Here is a 21885-nt window from a genome sequence, read left to right on the forward strand (position 1 = left end):
GATGCCGGCGCTCTACGTAAACAGAACCGATTGACTTTACATTTCGCAATCGTCTATTAAAAATGCGTCGTGTTGCTGTCCACCATGCGTATTAGGTGCGAACCAATTAATTCGGCGAAAATGTGATTGACATGCAGATGTAACCAACAGAAGCCGAGTCGGGACACATATGATGAACGTAAACCAATGAGAGCTCTAACCACGGTAGCGTCATCACGAGTTTAACGTCCCATGTTGACCTTCAAATGCATACTTGATATATATGGGGATTGTAGTTTTTTGATCTTATGATCAGTCATTGAAAACCACCAAAGTAACTTCATTTCCCAAAACGCAGCGGGGTTCTCCAAGCACCCATGCTTGTGTTTTTGTTATTGTTGTGAAGGGGTTCTTGGGACAGCTCATCTCGGCGAATGTCAGTGTATATTACGCTTCTCATCAGTCTTATCGATGTGTTTTCTTCTTTATAACAGAACATCGTTTCTCTGTCGGAAATTATTCTGATCATCTAACCTAAATCGGGTGAGTTTTTTAATACGACAGTTGCATTTTTTTCCACAAAGAAAAACTGCAGTATGCTCCGTAGCACGCAGCTACAGTAGACACAAAGCATGTCACAGTTGTAATGGACAGGATGTCTGATTTCTGGCAGTTCAAGATAATGTGTATTCAAAATAACCTTATCAAAATTTAGCCATATGGTTTGTATTACTGTGTTCAAGTGTCAGGTCTGCTTTTGTATTGTTTCTTTATTTGCGCGTGTGCTGAGTAACGAGCTTGTTTCTAACTTTGGGCCTCGCTTAAGGCCATCCGCGATTGTTTGCTAAATTAACACGAGTTTATTTGGCAAGACAGCTAAAAAGATGTTTTACATTACAGCATGCTACTTATAACCGCTGTTGCCAATATTATTACATAAACATGTTAACATTACAACGCACAAATCGAGTGTCACGTGTCATCTGATATTTTTACAAGCATATTAAATGTAGATGTAGGACTTTTTTATCTATTCAGACTATTTTTCACACATGTTTTGTTCATAAATGATTCACCCACATATGTTATAGTTAACCAATCATATATGAGGAATCAACTTATCCTTGATCAGAAGAACTAGTTTGATATACTATAAAACATGTTTTAAAAATGTATTTATTGATTTTAATCTACAACATTTTTGACATTGATTTTAAATAAAAATAACTTCGAGATACTAGCAGGATAGATGCCAGTGTTTAAGAACAATGTGTGAAAGTTCATCAGACCTTGTGATGCTTCCATCTGTGTAGCACCTTCTAGAAACAAGATGCTGAAGTCAAGGAAAGTGCTGTTACTAAGGGCACCTGTGGTTCGGGGGGGGGTTCTTAAAGGCACAGTAGCCACTGTTTCTTTCTAAGAGAGCTTAGGGAACTTAAATAATGAGATCTGACCATAATGGTTCTCTGCTGCATTGTTAGACACATTGCAGCCTGTTCAGGGTGTCCGCGGGTTCTTAAAAAGTATTAAAAGTTGATAAATAAATTTAGAGAACATTAAGGCCATTAAAAGTATTCAAAAGTCTTAAATTCCATTTTACAAGGTATTAAATTTTGTATCGTTTTTTCATATTTGTCCAAAGTAGGGATGCACCGAATGTTCGGCAACCGAAAATAGCAAAAAAAGGCCATTCAAGAAGGGAGAGAGTTCAAATTTTGTTTTAATTTAGCATACCCCTGTTGAAAAAAACAGCATATGCTGGGTTAGGTATGTTTTGATGCTGGTTTGACCATCTTAAACCAGCAAAGAACCAGCACATGGCCATCTTAAACCAGCACATGACCAGTTTAAACCAGCACAAACCAGCATCAAAACATACCAAACCAGCATATGCTGTTTTTTTTCAACAGGGACTTGTTTTGCTCAATTTTATTTTAAGTTATATTGTATTATATTGAAAAGCAAGACAAAATAATGTATGGAAAGAGTCTTGAAAAGGTCTTAAAAAGTATTAAATTTAGCTCCATGATTCCTGTATATACCCTGCTGTTGCAAAAATGTGGACAGCCTAAATATGGGGCAGGTGGATTATTATGAGCACAAGTGACAGTAGGCCCACCTGTCATTGCAAGTAATCTATACAGTTCACACTGTCAGTCATGGCATCTGCAACATGTGACAGTGTCACAAGCACTCTTAAGAGCTGATCTGTGTGTCAGGGTGAGAAAAACTACTCCGTCATCCTCAGGCCTTTACCATCTAGTTTGACATAACAAACAGGTCCACTTTAATTGCGCAACACACCGAACTTTCCCCTACTGTGCTTTCCTAGATGAGCCCAGATAATGATGCCCATGCCCTTTTTGTGGACTGATGAATAAAAAACCTTTCCTAAATTCATTTCGAAACCAACGGTAACATGCGTATGGAGATCTAGATAAATAACTAGGTAGACTAGATGGAATATAAAATTAGATATCGATAACTAGACAGATAGCACTACTGTTCTTATACTTTGCCTTGAAACCGCACATGGACTTCCATAGGTCACAGATGGATAGACACGTCCATGATTTTTTACCCACTTAAAGTTGAAAGTTTAATAGTCATGCATTGCAATGTGTAAAAATGTAAAAACAAAATACTAACATTCTGTGTAGTTTCTTGATTAATATGGGGTCATACAACAGCATGCATTATAATCATGTAAGAATGAATTATTTTTAACAATGTGTAATTTTATCACTACACAGCTGCCATGGAGAAGACACGGGGGGTCGAGTTCAGAAATGTGGGAAGTTGCTATTTCCCTCAGAGCAGAGTGGACTGTCACTATACCGTCAACCAGCATCACACATGGGCCAGTAATGACTGGATTGGACTTTTTAAGGTAAGGTAGAGACACCTGCATGAATTTGTTATAAAATACTGATTTACTAGTAATTCCTAACTAAGTATTGTTTACACTAAGGTTGGCTGGTCATCGGTCATGGACTACCATACGTTTGTGTGGGCAGTGGCTCCATCCAGCTACAAAGAGGGGACTTCCGTCAACTGCTGTGTTAATTTCCAAGGTCTCACAAGCATTGATTTTGGTTTTGCCAGTGCTTACGCCAGCTGATGGTCTCAACGCAATACAAATACGGCATTGAGTGCTATAGCGACATTAAAGAAGCAGTTTCTTTCATTGAGCTTGTCCTCCGATGGCTCATGAAACAGATAAAGTGTCACAATTGATTTTTCTTGTAGCTTTTTATTTTAACGAAGGATGTGTGATAAGGGTGAAGCACAGGCTTCATGTCATTGTGTTTGACATCTCCAAACCCCACTGACATAACCACACATATTCAAATGCACTTCGCCTATATTTAAAACAAGCGGAAAGGCATTAAAACTGTTTTGATTATCATGTCGGTTTATTATGTGTACCATAAACCGAAGGCTGTGATCACCGCGTGACCTTTTACGTCCTCTTCTTTTCCTCCCTTGTTTAGCTTCTTATCTACCAGGGCCCAGTGCTCAGCAGTACCAGTTTGTGTATGTGGATGGAAAGGGAGATGTTTGTTCTGTCAGCACTGACTTTACCTTCTCGGCCCCGAAGCCTTTGGAAGAGCTGGTGACCCTGGAAGAGGAGGGTCAGGGAGAGGAAGTGGGAGAGGACATGTTGCTGGTTATCCCGAGAGCCCAGCTACTGCAGGTCAGATGGAAACAAAAATATGTTTAATGTGTATAAAAAGACCTTTATCTATTAGAGAATGAGTGGATTGGTTTTAACAACAGTCCGTTTGTGTAGAAACAACAGGGTAAAAGTGAAAAGAAAGAAGAGATGATGCAGTTTATTGATATTTTAATCCACGGAAGCTGCAAACCTCAGACAGAGAGTCTCCTATTAAAATGTCCACAATGTGCGGTTTTGATGTGTGACTTGATAATCACATGAAAAGCATCAGGCGCCATTTAGTCTGTGTTGAGCTTTGCAACCAAGTCAATAATGCCGTTTTTGTCACAGATCCTTATAGATGTAATGTCTTAAGGCAACAGCATATTATATACGTAAGAGTCAAAATACGGGAGTTACCGAGGTAAAGCGAGCGCTATTTCACTGGTCATGTGATCACATGTTGACCCCCTTGAGTTGACCCGCTTCATTTAAAATAAAAAGATTTTATATGCTACTGAAATGACTGAAGACATGATTCTAAATTTATCTTTCAAAAGTACTATTCATTTTTTCATTATCTAAAACTTAATAAGAGGAAAGGAATACTGAGGGCACTATTAAAGTGATAGTTCACCCAAAAAAGAAAATTCTGCCATCATTTGTAAATTCACCCTCTTGTCATTTCAAACCTGTATGACGTTCTTTTCTTCTGCAGAACACAAAATATATTTTGAAGAAAGTAACTGAACAGCACTGACCCCCATTCACTTCTATTGTATGGACACAAAACCAATGCAAGTGAATGGGTGCCAGTTAACAACATTCTTCAAAATATCTTCTTTTGTGTTCTGTGGAAGAAATAAAGTCATACAGCTTTGAAATGACAAGAGGGTGAACTATGACTTTTAAGTCACTAGAGGGTAAGAAAATAACATCAAAGGCTATGTATAACATTTTGGGGTAGAATTTCCAGCACAAATACCTGTATCATAATTTGCATGTTTTCCTGATATAAAACGACTTAAGATTTTGGTCATGTGTCTGAAATAGGGCTGAGTATCGATTCAGATGCTCCAATTCGATTCCGATTCGCAAGCTCTCAATTCAATTCAATGCATATAGATTTCAAACAAATCCTAGAGATATTTCTAAAAAAGAACAGTACACATCAGATTACAATGGCGAATTAATAAAAAGAAATGAAGCGCCACAAACCTGTATATTAAACTTTTTATATTCGATAAACACATCTGCATCCACCATGTTAATGAAGTAATGAATGAAAGATAGGCCTGTTGTAACATCTCCATTGTGAAAACAAAAGTGACATCTAGTGGAGAAAACTAGTATTAGCAAAAAAATTCAGGTTAATGATTCTCTTACAGTATGTTCAATGTTTGCGGAAATATGAAAGACAAAATCGATTCATGGCTTTTGAGAATCAGTATCGAATCGACCGCATTTTAAAAACAACTATTCGAATAATGTATTTTTGGTCTGAAATGTTTTTCTTTTGTTCTCTTTAACAGAGGCACCTGCAGGACTGTCTGAAGGAACGTGCCGAGCTCCTCCAGGCTCTGGAAGCAGCGGACCAGAACGTGGTGAGAGAGAGAGACAGGAGCGAGAGAGACAGAAGCTACTGGGAGCAGAGCCGAAGGGAAATTGAGCGAAAGATCAGCGATCTGAAGGAGGAAGTGAGGGAATATAAAGAGAAAGTGGAGGAGATGAAGAAAAAGCAGAAGGTAGCATAAACACGCACATTCCATCACCCTGTGTGGTCAACCCTGAGTTATGCCTTTGTAAATATTTTGTCTTTAATGTTTACTTTCACAAACGCTGGCCATAGTATAACTGCTAAATGATTTTGGTGTCGAGGTTTAATATAAACTCCTCACTATCATTACACCTCTCTCTCTTGTAGGAAGTGGAGGACATAAGTGAGGACCTGGCAGAGGAGAAGAGGGCCCTCCTGGCTCAAAAAGAAGCGAATGAGCAAAGAATCAGAGAGCTAGAAGAGGATATTAAAGTTCTGACACAAAGAGGCCTGGAGAGAGAGACTGACCTAGAAAGGTGAGATGCTTTTCAGAAGTGGCCGTTTTTCCCCCAGAAGATGCTACTCTGTTAATGTCAGACATATCCAAGATGTGTATTTAAAACAAACCCTTTTTTTTTGGAACAGTTATGTTGTGCGAGTCTACGGTCTTTTAATGTTCAGCGAGACCCATTAGCGTTAATGCAATCTGGCCATTTGCATCCTTGGCCACCTCTAAAAATACTTGGAGTGATTGAATGCTAATGCTTCTCTAAGATGCACTGGACACCACTTAGACCTTATGTTTAGTTTTGTAAACAGTGTTTTATTGTCTGTGCACCCCACGTGGCTTCACCCGTTCATCTGTGCTGTTTCTGTGTAGGATGAGGGAACGAGCCAAGAAAGCTGCACTTCAGAAGAAGGAAGATGAGGATGAGGAGAACAACCTGAAGGTTTCTTATCTAACATTTAAGCTTATAACAATATACAGCTGAGGAAAAATAAAGAGATCATTTCAAAATTATTTTCAGTTTTTCTGAATGTACTACACTGTTAGACGTTGCTGTAGATTTAGCAGCACATTACTGTAATATATTATATTATACTGTAGGGCTGTGCAATATATCGAAATATCACACATGTGCGTATCGCAATATGCATATCGCGATGGTTTGCGATAAATGAGCTATTTAATTCTTCGGAAAGTTATGTATGGTCAAAGTTTTAGGTCGATGCAGATAGTATAGTATCTATCTGGCACGCGGATGTTAGTTGGGATATGCGTGCGTGCGCATGCTCTGGCGCAAGTCAATCAACAATCCGCGTCGCAAAGCTAAATTTGTTTTATTTATGTTTGTTTATTTACAAAATGTCAGATTTGTTTAATGCAACAGTAAAACATGGCTGTTCACTTTCAGAAGTTGTAGTGATGCTTTCTTTTTCCTAAAATAATGTGAAATATATGTTGGTTATATAATTTCTTTAATATATTTTAATACAAATTAAATGATTGATTTTAGAAAAAGAAATATCGTATCGCATATCGAATATCGCATTATTTAGCATGCAATTGCATATCGCATTTTTCCTCAATATCGCACTGCCCTATTGTACTGTATAAATTATATTATATTATACTCTATAAATAAATATATTTATAGGTACGTGTTTAGGTAAAATAAGTTTCGTTTCATTCTGTGAACTACTAACAATATTTTTCCCAAATTTCGAATACAAATATCATTTCTATTCGCATTTTTTTGCTGAGAATGAAAACTGGAGAAACAGGTCAAAACAGAAAACATGCTCTGTATTTTTTCAGACCTCAAATACTGCAAAGTTCATATTCACTTTTAAGCAATACAACAGTAATATGTGTATTTAGGAAAAGTTCAACAATTCTTTTTTTTATACGATAACCTCCATTTCTTCATGTGTCTTGTCGTGCTGTCAGTCTTTCACATTGCTGTTAAATGACTTCTGAGGTCGTCAAATCTCTAATTAAAAAAGATTAAAAAGACTCTGTAGCTGTATGTACAGTAATATAGATGATAAACAGCTATAAAGTGTATATATATTTACACATATAAATACAGTGCTGTTTTTGTTGTTCTTAGTTAAAGATGGAGCGGACGGAGAAAGAACTGCACAGCTTGTCTTCAGAGTTTCAGAGTCTGAGAAGCTCACTGGCACAGAGAGATACACACGCCCTACAGCTTGGAGACACCATCACAACCCTCACACACAAACTCAACAGCGCGCACAGGAAGGAGGTAACACTTTTTTCACATCCTCGACAGGGAGTGTTCTCAGTTGTATGGAACAGAAAGCAGGGGCTCAGAGACGCATAAACAGTGATAGGAAAACATTTGTAAGGCAAGCTAGCCAGCAGTCCGCTTTATTTATGTTTCATTTTCAGAAGCAGAATACAAGTAAGAGATCACGTACAGATGACCCGTAACTGTCTCTAGACTGAAATCCCAACCTACACATGAGATCAAGCAGCTTTAGTGTAGATTTTGTTATCGACTCATTTTTCACGAACCCTTTACACTATACATTTACTATGTTTCATCAGAAAGGAATAGATCAATTATCCTGCAAGAATGAAATGTACATCGTCTGTGGTTGTGATTCTGTGTCATGATGGAGCAGGCAGCCAGTGAAGTGGCTTTGGGGGAGCTCCGGAGCTTTCAGGAGCGTCTGAACATGAGCGAGCGCTTTGTAGAAACTCTGAGGGGTGAGCTGAGAGACATGGTCGCTCAGAGGGACACAGCGCACGCCGAGCTCCATCAGGCCCGTCTGCAGGCCGCACAACTCACCCTCCAGCTGGCAGATGTCAGCCTGGCTTTAAGAGAGGGCAGAGCCAGCTGGGCACAAGAGAGAGAGAACCTACAGAAGAACACTGAGGTAGGAGGACCTGCTGAGGGAGGTTAAAAACAATAGGACTGTTTATTGAAGGGATTCTATGTATTGACAGATGGATAAAGCTCGTCTTGACCGACTGAATGACGAGATCCAGCAGAAGGAGGAGATGTTGCAGGAGGCGAAGATGGAGAAAGAGAGAGCGGTGGTGGAGCTGGGGCGGGAGAAAGACTGCAATCGGGTAATAATAAAAGTATTACGCTATTTCTAGGTCACTAATCTCAGGGCTGTACAGTGCGACATATACAGTATGTGGTCAAATACACACACCCGTCAAATACACAAAAGTCCTGTTAATCTGAACATTTGGGATGAAAAAATACTGCAGTGTAGTATGGTATTTGTTACAGATAATTGTAGTACCCTTGTAGTAAATTTATGAACTGTAGTAAAAACTGTAGTATACTATAGTAAGTTAAGGTTAAAAAACACTATAGTATCTAGGACTTGTATTGCAGTTTACTATAGTAAATACTATAGTGTACATAAGTATTTTTATACGGACAAATATTTTACTATTGTATAGTAAAAAAATACGAGTAACACAGAACTTAGAAAAATTTAAACTAATTTAGGTAAAAAAATATATATGTGGCCCTAATTTATCTGCTGAGATAACATAACCATGGGGTTTTTCACAAACTTGTTGACGCCATGCCAGTTTAAGTGCATGTTGTCATTAAAGCAAAAAAGGGACATACAAATACTAGGAAATTATTAAAAACATGATTGTTTTAATTCTCAAACTGTTATTCTTACAATACAGTTTATAATGACTGAAACTGTATTACACGAAAAATGCTAAATCGAAACATTTTCATCAGTGGTCACAGGCTTCTGAATTCTACTGTATATACCTACTATACTGTATATATTTGTGGCCAAAAATGCTGCCCTATATTTGTATACAACATTTGCTTTAAGGCTTTTAAGGTTTAATTCGAGTACCAAAACATGTGGTGAAATATGGTACAAAATAGACGAAACGCTAAATATTTAGGTTATTTTTCTTCGACAATTATTTAGCAATTGAATTTCTTCAATGTATTAGAGAATGCGTTTTCTTGTAATATACAAAAATCACAAAAAAAGCCCATAAGAAAAAACATAGTACCTTTAAGTACACATGCATTAACTATTAGTAATTTATTTTTTGTTGATCCCTTGCGCATATACTGCGTGCAAAGGTTTGTCAAGCTTCTCTAAAATCAGTTTACATTGCAAGCACAACTACACAACATGTACACTACATCTTTAATAATATATTTTAAGCAGAAATCAAAGATGTCAATTTATAACTTTTGCCGTGTTGGACAATCACTTTTGGCCACTACTATGATATAACCTACCATTTTGATGGACGTTGAGCAAAAAAGTAAGATAAATAATGTACTATTACTTATGTGGACATATGTTTGTGTTCAGGTTCAGCTGAGCGAGACTCGTCGTGAGCTACAGGAGCTGAAGGCCAGTCTCAGGGTGGCTCAGAAAGAGAAAGAACAGCTCCAGACAGAAATACAGGCAAGATCACAGACATATCTCACATCAGTCTCAGAAAAAACGTGTTTCAGTGTAGCCGTCTTAATTTAGTCTATTTTAATCACACAAGTCTCAACGCACGTCACAAACAGACTGTTGTGCATGTCTTAACCATCAGCTGCAGTTCATCTCTCGCTGAGCTCCTGGATGGTAAATAAACTTAGAAATGGAAACAAAGCAGACGGGATTGTAAAAGCAGAAATGTGAATCTTGCATGAATTTCTGTAAATTGAAAATAGTTTTATTTGAGGTGTAATTAGAAGGAACATCTGGTAAATGTGTTACCAGTGTGAAAACATCAACAAATGCCTGTGGTCATGTCACATCCCTTGGAGGCATAAAAATGTAGGCTATTTTTAACTAAGCGTGACTTAAATATAAAAAAGTCATATAGTTTTGCACAGACAGTGTTACTGTCACAGAAGTCAGTTATGCTATCATGTTGTGATTGTGTTATGTATACAATTTGTTTATTTACAGCACTTTTTTTTCATGCTGTGAATTACTGCAAATTTGTTTACTCTTCCAGTACTGGCTTGCAGACCAAGTTTTTCCATTCAAACACACGCATAAACTGTTTTGACACACAAACGTAGTCACATATACACATTACACACACTGCCGGAGTACATTTATAAAGATTTTGAGACAGGATGATAGACAGTGTGGTAAATGTTAAACGTTACAGTGTGGCATTATTTTCATTCGGTACGCCCGTGTGTGCAGGAAGTGATGGAGTACAGCCGTCAGCTGGAGAGAAGACTGGAGGTGCTGAGCGACTCTAAATGGAGTGAGACAGGCCTGCTGCAGAACAGTGAGTCATGTTGCTTTCTTTAATCCCGTACAAACATCACTACACAACGACACTATTGTGAGGCGCCCTACTCTCTTTATTGCCCTCACACGACAATACCACAGAACTCCAGGGCGGATGAGAGCCACGTCGTAAAATCACACCACCGTGCGACGCGGTTATACAGCCCTGTGCAATGGCAATGCACAACAATATACCACCATGTAACACGGCACGCCCAACCCCCACTTACTGACACCACACAACAATCTAATGTAGAACTGCTTTATTATAGACGTATCTTAGACTAATAACTGTGAAATAGTCTCAGTTTCAGACAGCACACGCATGGGCCGCTCAGACAGTCTGATCTCTGATGCGTGTTGCATGAATGAATGGAGTTTATTTGAAACAGCAAGATGCAACCTGATCGGCTGGCTTTGCACAATAGACGGGAGTCAGGGTGCACAGACTTTTACACATTTCCAAGCTGCTTTTCCAAGTGTTTGTGAGGGTCATTTGATAGTAGAATGTGATATTGTAAAGATAATTTAGTTTTGTTTAAGACAGATGTCACTCTACAGGTTCATTTAACGTTGTAAAATGGATATTTCACCCAAAACTGAGGTCAATTCTGTCATCATTTATTCATCCTCATCTTATTTCTGATCGGTATGACTTTCTTTCGCCTTCAGATCACCAAAGAAGAGATTTTGTAGAATGTTGGTGACCAAACAACATTGGCCCTTATTGACTTGCATTGTGTGGACACAAAATCGCCTATTTGAGACGTATCTCAAAATATCTTCTTTTGTGTTCCACAAAACAAAGTCATAGACACGTCTTGAATGAGGATAAATAAATGACGACAGAATTTTGGGGGGCGAGCTCTCTTTAACAATATAAACAAATGATTTCTTTTATGCTTTTCCCTTGTCTGTTAGCTAGCTCTATTCCGGCTTATAAACATAGCTTGGTATATTGTGTTTATTGTTGACGCTTAAGGCGAAATGTCAAACACGCCCTCATTTGCTTTGGGTAAAAGCGTCTGCTAAATGAATAAATGTAAATGGTCAGTTAGACAGACATGCATTTGAGGACATCACATGATTTAACACCACCTTTAAGAGCTTCACACAAAGTGACCTAACAGGAAAGGTACTGTTGAATTGTCTCTCATGTCCGGTTGCAGGCCGTGCAGAAAGCCCCCTGCTGTCTGATTCTGAGGACGAGAACCCGGAGGCCTTGCAGGACGCACACTCGTCTGGCCCTTTGAACCACTACAGTCTGTGTGAGCAGCCCCAACCTGACCTGCTGCTTCCTGCCACCCCGCCACCTTCTCCCAGACACCCCTGTGGTTTGGACATGGTGGTCATCAGCCAACCTGCTCCCCTCTCATCTCCACACCAGCCCAGTGCTTACACACACCCTCATAGCTCAGAGTCGGTAAGGGTTTGTTTGTGTTCTTATCATAGTACATACAATAACTGTGGTAGTCTGATAGTATTTAGTAGAAAAAAATTGAAGGAATGTTATTTACAGTTTGTACTATGAAATGATCTTAGCCTTAAAGGGACCTGTACATGACTCTTTCTTCTGTGAAACACGAAATAAGATATTTTGAGAAATGTCTGTGTTTTTGTCCATACAATGGAAATCAATCGGGGTCAATGTTGTTTGGTTACCAACGTTCTTCAAAATATCTTCTTTTGTGTTCTGCAGAAGAAAGAAAGTCATACAGGTTTAATGACATGAGGGTGAGTAAATGATGAAAGAGCATACCCCTTTAAGGCCTGTTTGGACCAAGTCTCAGTAGCTATAAATGTTTTTATTAGTCTTTCTGCTGAAACAATTCTAAATTATAAAGCCAGAGGTTGAGGTTTTGTACTTAAAACTGCTGTAAACGTAGGTGAATTTGTAAGACATAACCAAAGGAAATCAAAGGTCTTGGATAGGCTATATAAATAAAAATCACATATTAATATTTTTCTTTCTTTTTTTTTTAATGTTTAAAATGTCATCCTACTCTCTGAATATCACTTTTCGGTCGGTCAAATGTGGTCTGAATGTATTAATAAAAAATAAAGGAGGATAAAACTTGTAAAACATGTATAAGAGGTGAAAAGTCCTGAATCTGATGCCAAAAAATAACAAATTATCACCAAAACGATATTTTAGATGCTGTGTGAAGCATCTGCAGTGCTCGCCTGTCATTTTCAAAATGAACACTTTGTTATAAATAAGCCGTTTATTGATAAGTTTATGCTTCTGTGTATTTGACAGGAGGACGAGTACGAGGCTGCTGTGTCAGGAGGTCACAGCTACGGAGAAGAGACGGCCCTTCTCCTTCCTGACAACAGAGATGCCACCCTCGGGTACGGCACGTGCAAACACCCATTCACTGTCTGTAAACCCCATCAGTCACACCGTCGTTATCTGTGACCTGCAGACACGAGCCCAGATAGATTTTCACATATACTCTTACACAACCCACGAGTAAATATGTCACTGTCGCAAAAAACACTCGGCCCTTCTCTCTCCCCAACGCCACACTTTATATCTCCCTGTCACAGTCTGTCTCTTTTCCCGTCTCTGCTCGCACACGCGCGCTAATGCAGGCCTTTATTTACGGTGACAGTCCGAATATGGTGAGGAGATGGAAGTTTTGAATACCACCTCATAAAATTAGTCAGGGAGACAGGAGGAGTGAAAAGCAAGAGAGAGAGAGAGAAAGGAACAGGGCAGGTTCGGTGAGGGAGGACATAAGGACAGATAAGTTGACAGGAAGCTGTAGCAATGATTTACTGAAAGGGTAGTCAGCGCTCACCGGCCAATTTTCAGCATCATTAAAACCTTTTCTCTCCTTCACCTGCTTCTTTCTCTCTCTAACTCTACCGCCCCCTCCGTCGGTTTCCCTCCCTCTATCATCCATCTTTTTTGCCCTCCGTCCTGCTTTGTTGTCTATGAACCCGCCATTTTTTCCCCTAAACCCACTCTTTGTTGTGTTGCATCTCATGTGCAGTGATCTGGCGGAGAGCCCCCTGTGGTGAGGAGAGGGACTGCAGGAGTGCGCATTGTGGACGGCTTTGCTCCATCCTCAACATGTTACGAGTTTTGTAATTAGAAGCATTTGCGCTTTATATCATATTTAAATATGCAGTTTGCTTTGTCCTTTATATGCACTTAGAATATGCACAAGCTATTCCTCTCACACGGTTTTACTACAACATAGTTATTTTAGACATTATCAACTGACAAGCGGAGGAAGCGTCTGTATTGAGCAGATGAAAAGAGAAAGTAATGTGTGTGTGTTTGTGATAGGGCTGTTTTGAATCTCGCTTCTCAAGATTTACCTAAATTTGCTCATAAGGCTCATACTGATATCTGTAATTGCATCAGCAATAATTCAAAGCACAATGTCATTCAGATCCTATCAGGTTTTTAAGGTATAGTTCACCGAAAAAGCAAAATGCTGTCATCATCATGTTATTTCAAACCTTGAATTGAAATTTAAGTCGGGTGTTCATGGATACTCTTATCCTGTGTTTCATGTGCGCAGTTCGCCTATTTCACAATATGGCGACAAAGACCGGAAGAAGGACAAAACGTTTTCCTGTCGCACTGCTGCCATAGCCATTCATTCATTCAGCTTGTTTTTTTTTTACCAAAAGCAACAGTAGCATATGTTGTCCGGTTTGTTCATGGTGTACTGGGAGATGTAAAAATAGGGAAAACAAACATTACAAAAACATTGTTTTTTGAGCGATTTATTTATTATCAAGGTCTGATATATGTTAGACAAATCAGCATAAAGGAGCGCTACATGCCTAACTTCTAGTCTCCGCAACTGTTCTGTGAAGTGAACGGAGCTAGAGCATTGACCTGACAAGCGTTTGCCCTACTTCGGGTTTGTACATATCACGCTGTGAAATAGGTCTATATACAGCCACACAAATTTTTTAGACCATTTAAAAATTATTTTTAGTTTTTCTAAATTTACTATTTATGCCTTTAGGTAAAATGATCATTTTTGTGATCATTACTACTTTTGTGATCATTACTCATAACTACTAACAATATTACTCCCAAATTTCAAATAAAAATATTGTTTCTATTTGCATTTATTTGCAGAAAATGAAAACGGGTGAAAATAACAGAAAAGATGCTCTGTGTTTTTTCAGACCGCAAATACTGCAAAGAAAACAAGTTCATATGAACTTTTAAGCAGTAATATTGGTACATGTATTTAGGAAAAGTAAAAAAAGATTAAGTGATAATTAAGTGAGGTTTGATTTTGTTGAAATTTAACGGACACTGGACTGGAATGACCACAATACATCTAGAAATGCTGATTAAATCTCTTCATTTGCATCATCTTTGGAGGAGACTTGAATTATAGTGCATGTTATAGTCTACTTTTAATGTCTCATTTTTACAATCTTATTCTTTCATCATATGAAGAAAAAAGACTAAACTGAGGAAATGAAGACAACATGTTTATTTTTGGGTGAACTATCCTTTTAAACACAAGATTTAGTGTGGGTGCTTTTTATTTTGTAGTTCCTGTGCTAGAAGTATTTTAAACTGTTGTTACAACATCATGAGAGTTCACAGATAAACTCAACATGTGCAATGGGAAAACACCAGCTAACCAGCGATTGATCATCACGTTTAGATGTAGAAGGGGCACTTTTGATTCCTTCAGGAAGTTTACCATCATCTTAATGTAACAACGTTCAATATACGAAAGCTTTTATCAGGTGGAGGAACCCCACCATACCAATGACCACAAAGTGGATACTGACAATTTTATTTAATCTTTGCTTTTATATTGAGCGGTCCGTGTATTTGTTCCTTTGTGCATGACACTGTTTGACATGACAGAGAAATCTTGTTCGAAATGTACTATGAACGTTAAATGATGTAACTATGACGTTCATCTTAAATTAGCACATTTGAAAACGTTTTTACAATCCAGTAAAAGGTCCTTTTATTTGTAACATGGATTTGTCCTGTAAATTAAACGGTTTAAAAATGTGCCTCACAAATACCAAGGTTGATATTTAGGAACTCATGTATTATAATGTCTTTATGTGGCTTCACAAGGGTCACATGACCTTCTGTGACAGTGTTTAATTATAGTAAAACTCATTACCTGAGAACAAATGATAATTTCAGGACGGCGTGATTATATTTAAACTACGTTCATAAGCAGAATATTTTAATGCATACATTAGGAAGTGCAAATAATAAAAAGGTATCATAAATTAAAAAAAAGATTTTTTTATCAATGTTTAAACATTTCCCAGTTGTATGCATATCTTGCCTCTTTCTGTTTTTTTTTGTTATTGCTGTTATCTTAAATCTAGAGTCAAGTTTAAATAGTTTGTGTGTTATGTTATTTGCTTTTTATACAACATTTCATCATCTGTATTGATTTTAATCATCTGTATTGATGTCAGCATTGTTACGCCTCGATGAAACAGGGTTTCGTTGTCATTCACTACTCTACTGTACTTTATGCTTTTATATTATATGCTTGACTAGGTTTTTCTTGACAGGTTTTACGTTGTAATCTAGTGCATCGAGAAATCACCAGTTCTGCAAGATCTCTGACCCAGTAGACACAGCACGACCTTTGACAGCCATACCACAATTACCAGTAACCTGACAATGAATATATTAAGATTAATCATATTTAGCGAGTAAAGTACATTTTCTTCTTTTGTGTAAGAGTGTCTTTAAGAACACAGGTCATTTGGGGGCGAGCTTCTCCAGCTTCGAATTTGACTTGATGTTTGCGTTTGTGCCCTTATTCTTACATTTACTGACCTAACATGTTTTTTAGTTTGTGTGGTTTTGTTGAGGGTGTGGGATGGGTTTCAGTAATAAAAGAATTCATGTAACATTTGTGATGTGTTTTGGTTTTTATAACGATGACAACATTGAAGTATCTTATGTTTAAAAGATGTTTAAATCACATTCAGATCCACTGTTTTTAGTTGAATCTTTTTAAGGTTAAAGGAACAGTTCACCCAAAAATCTTAATTTACTCACCCTCACGTTGTTCCAAAACCACAGAGAAAGATATTTAAAAGAATGCTTGTAACCAAAAGGTTCTTGGCCACCATTGACTACCATAGTAGGGAAATTTCTTTATACATTTCTTTGTTCTGTAGAATACAAAAGAAGATATTTTGAGGAATGTAGGAAAGCAAACAGGTCTGAGGCATGTTTGACTACCATTGTCATTTTTCCTACTATGGTAGTCAATGGTGGCCAAGATCTGTTTGGTTACAAGCATTCTTCCAAATATAGCTTTCTGTGTTCAACGTTTATACGGATTTGGAACAATTTGAGGGTGAGTAAATGAAGACAGAATTTTCATTTTTGGGTGAACTGTTCCTTTAATCTTGCAGATAGCACACACACATTGTTCTTTGGTTATAAATGCACCACGCTGGCTTTACCTGCATTGGTCGGTCCGGGCAGTGCTTTTGATTTACCTGTCGAGATATATGTGGAGAATTGCACCATTGCCCTCCTGTTATCCTCTCTTGCTTTTTAACAACTTTTTGCTGACCTTCACCCCATTTTTTTCCTCTGTTGCTTTTTCTATACCTCTCCCTTTCTAGCTGCCGTGATTTTCCCCCCTCCTCTCTACATTCACTCCCCTTGCAGCATGGCGGGAGCTAATTATAAAATCAATGGAGCCGGGCTGCCTGCTTTACGGCTGCCTCTAAAACCTTAACAGGGAAATCACTGTAGGATTGATGACTCCTTCACTCTTTATCTCTTTTAATTAGAAATGTAAAAGATATGAAGAGCCCGGGGCCACTGCACTGCATTCTGACATTACAACGTTCTACTTGCTCTCTGTTCTCAAATACTCTTCCACACACTCTTTCTCTCCTTTTATATTCACTTTCCATCGCTCTCTATCGCTCTGGCCATCTTTTTACTGTTTATTTGTGATCTCAACCTTGTTTGGAGTTTAATGAATCATTGTCACAAATTTCCACCTTTTTTAAGTCTTTGAGGAAGACGCTGCCCACCTTGATCTCCTGCGGTGGATGTATGACATGTATGATCTTCTGTGTTTAGTGTCTTACTCCTCAAACCATTTTCTCCAGCCCGAGCCTTTTCTGTACATTAAGAAAGAATAAAATATGAAGTCATTCTGCATTTTATTACTTAATTTAACTGCATTAAACTAGTGCAGTTGTATATTCTTGCTGGGCAAGTTATTAGAGTCATTCCTTTCTTTTATGTTCAATACCTTAAGACATTTCAGAGTTGCTTTTATTCCTCTTCTATACTCACTTTCCTGTCTGTCTTTTTTGAGTGCCAAGGCAAGCATCAACATTAATATTACTCATATTTAGTTTTGCCCAAAATATTTAACTTTAAGGTGTCTAAACATAAACCAGTTCCATGGATTTGTGCACAGAACACGAATGAAGGGCTTCGTCCAATTGCGATGCTGTTTGAGTGAAAATGTGCTATTATATTTCCCAAGTATTCATTTACATTTTTTAATATACTTTTCTATCGGACACGATTTATTCAAATTTATAAAACGAACAATTTATAGCTTATATCTTTTAATAATATATTGTTTAAAATGTTAAAGTTGATCAGACTTATATTTGCCTGGTGTGCAATAAAATAAGCAAAACCAATTCTGAACCATAGAGGGACCCAAATCATATGTAGGCACCATGCAGACTTGACAATAGGCACTTGTGACTTGGTCCACTGAGCAACCACACACCAACGCCTTGAACACCACAAATATTTTTGCATTTTGCAAATGCATTGCAATTCCCTCGCAACCACCCACAGCATCTAATCATTGTGACAGCGAGTTTCCTACAGGCAAGCGGCGCACACATTTTATTCAGAAGATGTATTATATAAGTGACTATCTCTCCACATGTGCCTCTTTTGTTATTTCTGTAATTGAAGCAATTGAAGCCTAGACATCACCCTCGTCTTTTATCATTGCTCTTTTCTCCTTCATTTAACTCTCATTACGTTCAGCGCTGCCGTGAACACCACAGGAAGCTGGGCATGATGGCCTTGAAAGAGAAAACATGCCCTGCCTCTTTAAATCCATCACCTTGCCTGCCTGCCTTGTGTTCCCATGGCAACATCTCATTGGAAGTGAATATATAGGGTCCTTGTGAATCAGTGATTGGATGGACCTTGCTTTAATCTTAGCTCTAGTTTATTGATGTTTAATAAAATGCAATTATACTAATCATTTAATTAAAAATCCCATACCGCTGTTTACCACTATACCCTAAAGCTGAGAATAAATAGAGCTGTATATTGTTAGCCTCTGCGTGCAAATAAAGCAGACAGGTTTGAACACTTCAAGTGCTGAGTTAGACCAGGAATTTAACAAAAAAAGATATGGACCTGGTTTCACCGAGCCAGGACTATGCCTTTGTTAAATTAGCATATTTATTTTGCTTTTATTAAAATGCCATCAATAAATACATAACTGGTGTGCATATTGAGACAAAACAAAGGCAATGACATATTTTAAGATATGTCAGGGCAATTTATTTTCAGTTAAGATGGCTAAAACTTTTAGTCTTGGACTAGTCTTAAACCTTGTCTGTGAAACCGGACAATGGATGTATAATACCCAATTTAATTTGTTTTTTTTTTAATAGATTTTGAGAATATCACGGCATATTTAAGAGTAGACCAATGTAAATTATATTTGTAATATAACGAATAGAATAAATTATAAAATGAATTTGTAATGGTTATTGAACGCATTACTTTAATATTAAAGAGCTCCAATCTACTGCATGTAAAAGCAGAATTACCTATATTGCTTAAGTTGTTATAACCGGTTCGATAAAAGATTGCGAAAATGAACATTTTAAAATATTTTCCTTTTAAATTGCCGTCTATTTAATGACCTACAAGATTAATTCCTTTCTTCTTAGTGAAATTAAGTTCCATAATAATTTGAGTCTTCCATAGTCTAAGCCTTTTAATGTGCTGTCTTTCTGCATGAGTAATGCAGGGATGTTTCTTTGTCCTGGGATAATTACTGTATGACACATGGAGATGAATGAGGGCACACTGGCCCAATCCATTAGTTTTGCTCTCAGATGTGTTTGTGTGTGGTTACCAGTTGATAAATTACAGCGAGTCCACCAGCCAGCGGGGTATTAGTGCAATTCAATGGTGCGTGATCGCCCTCTGCTGGACCTAAAAATATGACATAATTATTAAGGACAGTTGCAAATGTTGAAAACAAAGAAAATGTATTTCTAATGAATCAGATATTTCACAGGCTATCATGAAATTCAGAGTAATCTCCTATCTTATTGCAAATTTACTGTGTTAAAAACGTGAACATTTTGCAATTGTTATCAATCAATGCAGTAGCCTTTTTTAAAGTATGCACAAAACAATCAACAATTTTTTTATTACTACTCACCCTTATGTTTTTCCATGTCCCGTGGTTAAAATCATCAAAGCAGTAACAGAAACGAGCAGAGGTGTAAAGAGTACCTGAAAACCATACTTAAGTAAAAGTACAGATACCTTGCAGTGAAAATTACTCCATTACAAGTTACAAGTCACCAATTCCAAAACGACTTGAGTAAAAGTCTTCGAGTATCTGATTTGAACAGTACTTGAGTATTTTACTCATACTGAATGTAGGCTCAAAGCAGCACTAGTCCTCAACACTTAAGAGACATGTCAGTGAAAAACTAGAAACAGTTGATTCGTGAGGAGAGCAATCGCATTTATTTTCTTAAATCATAATAAGACTGAACACCTCAAAATTGCAACAAATCATGGTCGACACCATAACCTACGTCATTACAAACACCCTAAGTCTCATTTAAGCTCAAGTGCTCATAAGTAAACCAAACTCCTTCAAAAAGGTCTCTTCAATATAACGGATAAATAAAATAATGTTAAGTAGAATTAAAAAGTCAAAGCCTTTTTGCACTGGACATGCTGGTTTGGGCCTCATCGCCAGCTGCAGTCATGTCCTCATTTCACATACACTGTTAGCCCTTACCTGCCATTTCTACAGTAATATATTGGCAACACTGTTGCCAGCTAGTTACTGTAGGTGTTTTACAGTAAACTACTGCAATGGCTGTTTGAAGATACATTATTAAAGAATCTATTAACGCACTTAAGTCACACAGTCTTAGATGAACAAGTGTAAATAACAGATGAACACAATAAATCTGTCAAGATTTCACCAGAGGAGAATTAAACACAAACATCAATAACATCTTCACATATTACAGACACCACTTTCACTTTATTTCTGTCATCTGTGTAAGATCTTATTGAGATTTAACTCTAGTTCATAGTGGTTCAATTATGTTTTAAGTCACCATTATGGCGATCAGTGTTTGCTTTGGTTGGACTCTTTGACTTTCTTGTAGCTTTAAAATGTACACTTATACAATAACACTGAAAGGGACTTTACAGGAACCGCAACTTTATGTTTGCTTAGTAACTGAAGATACATCTGAAAGAATTCAATCATTAAATAATAATAATATAGCATTTAAGATTTATTAAGATATGTTTGGTAAAGTGATTACATGTTATAATGGAAAGATCTCTGTCAGAAAATCTTTCTTTGCAATTGAGACACAGTTAGACACTTGACATACAAACCTCATCAATGGTGACAAACAATCATGAATGAGTTTTGTACTATGTACCCAGCATGCATTGCAGCATGAAGCTGTTCAGTTGATTGTCACCATTGTTGAGATTCATATGTGAATTGTTCATTTCTCTGTGTCCGACTCATTCTATAGGTTAATATTTTGTCTATATAGTGTGAGAGCACTTTTGAAAATTGAAATACTATACATTCTTTTTACTGGTTTACATCACTTCATGGCAATAGTCCCACCATATGGTCAAATTTTGAGCAAACATGTTTAGAGCACATTTAGGAAGAGTTAGTTTTAAAAATAAGAGCTTTTGTAGATGTGTGACCTACAGTAACTAGCTGGCAACAGTGTTGCCAATATATTACTGTAGAAATAGCGGGTAAGGGCTAACCGTGTGTAAACCGCCAGCGATTGACATCTACCTAATACTGCACTCATATTCATATAAAGAAGCCATGTTGACAAGTTTTTGTAAGTTAAGGCAAAATCCACAAGATTGTAGTACCTTCATTGCCCTGTAAATAGCAATATTAATTATAAGATAGGTGTCATGCAAAATGTAATGTGTAATTGCATTAGTCATTACAAATGTAGTGGAGTAAAGAGTAAATATACTTGTTCAAAAATGTAGTTAAGTAGAGAGTAAAAGTTGCTAATATCTTTAATACTCAGTACAACTACAAAGTAGCCAAAAAGATACTTAAGTAAAGTAACTAAGTACATTTACTCCAATACTTTACACCACTGGAAACGAGTAAGTTAGTAGCCACTGGTG

At 37.4% G+C, this 21885-nt stretch overlaps 1 protein-coding gene across 1 annotated transcript; it reads left to right on the forward strand.

Annotated features, from left to right (window-relative positions):
• The first annotated feature begins 358 nt into the window (after positions 1 to 358).
• Positions 359 to 16435, forward strand: calcoco1a (calcium binding and coiled-coil domain 1a). The gene is made up of 15 exons (XM_057319603.1): positions 359 to 522; positions 2733 to 2869; positions 2951 to 3053; positions 3474 to 3676; positions 5170 to 5382; positions 5562 to 5710; positions 6055 to 6124; positions 7289 to 7444; positions 7827 to 8081; positions 8152 to 8277; positions 9522 to 9617; positions 10362 to 10449; positions 11621 to 11874; positions 12712 to 12803; positions 13451 to 16435. Exons 2-15 carry the CDS (start codon positions 2738 to 2740, stop codon positions 13476 to 13478), a joined length of 1965 nt encoding a protein of 654 aa, XP_057175586.1. The 5' UTR covers positions 359 to 522; positions 2733 to 2737; the 3' UTR covers positions 13479 to 16435.
• Positions 16436 to 21885: the final 5450 nt, after the last annotated feature.

Source organism: Triplophysa rosa, linkage group LG21 (assembly GCF_024868665.1).
Source record: "Triplophysa rosa linkage group LG21, Trosa_1v2, whole genome shotgun sequence".
NCBI lineage: Eukaryota > Metazoa > Chordata > Actinopteri > Cypriniformes > Nemacheilidae > Triplophysa > Triplophysa rosa.

Coding starts and splice junctions, on each gene's coding strand:
- calcoco1a (XM_057319603.1), top strand. CDS start 2,738: ATGGAGAAGACACGGGGGGTCGAGTTCAGAAATGTGGGAAGTTGCTAT. Junction 6,125..7,288: donor ATGAGGAGAACAACCTGAAG/GTTTCTTATCTA, acceptor TGTTGTTCTTAG/TTAAAGATGGAGCGGACGGA. Junction 11,875..12,711: donor ACCCTCATAGCTCAGAGTCG/GTAAGGGTTTGT, acceptor TGTATTTGACAG/GAGGACGAGTACGAGGCTGC.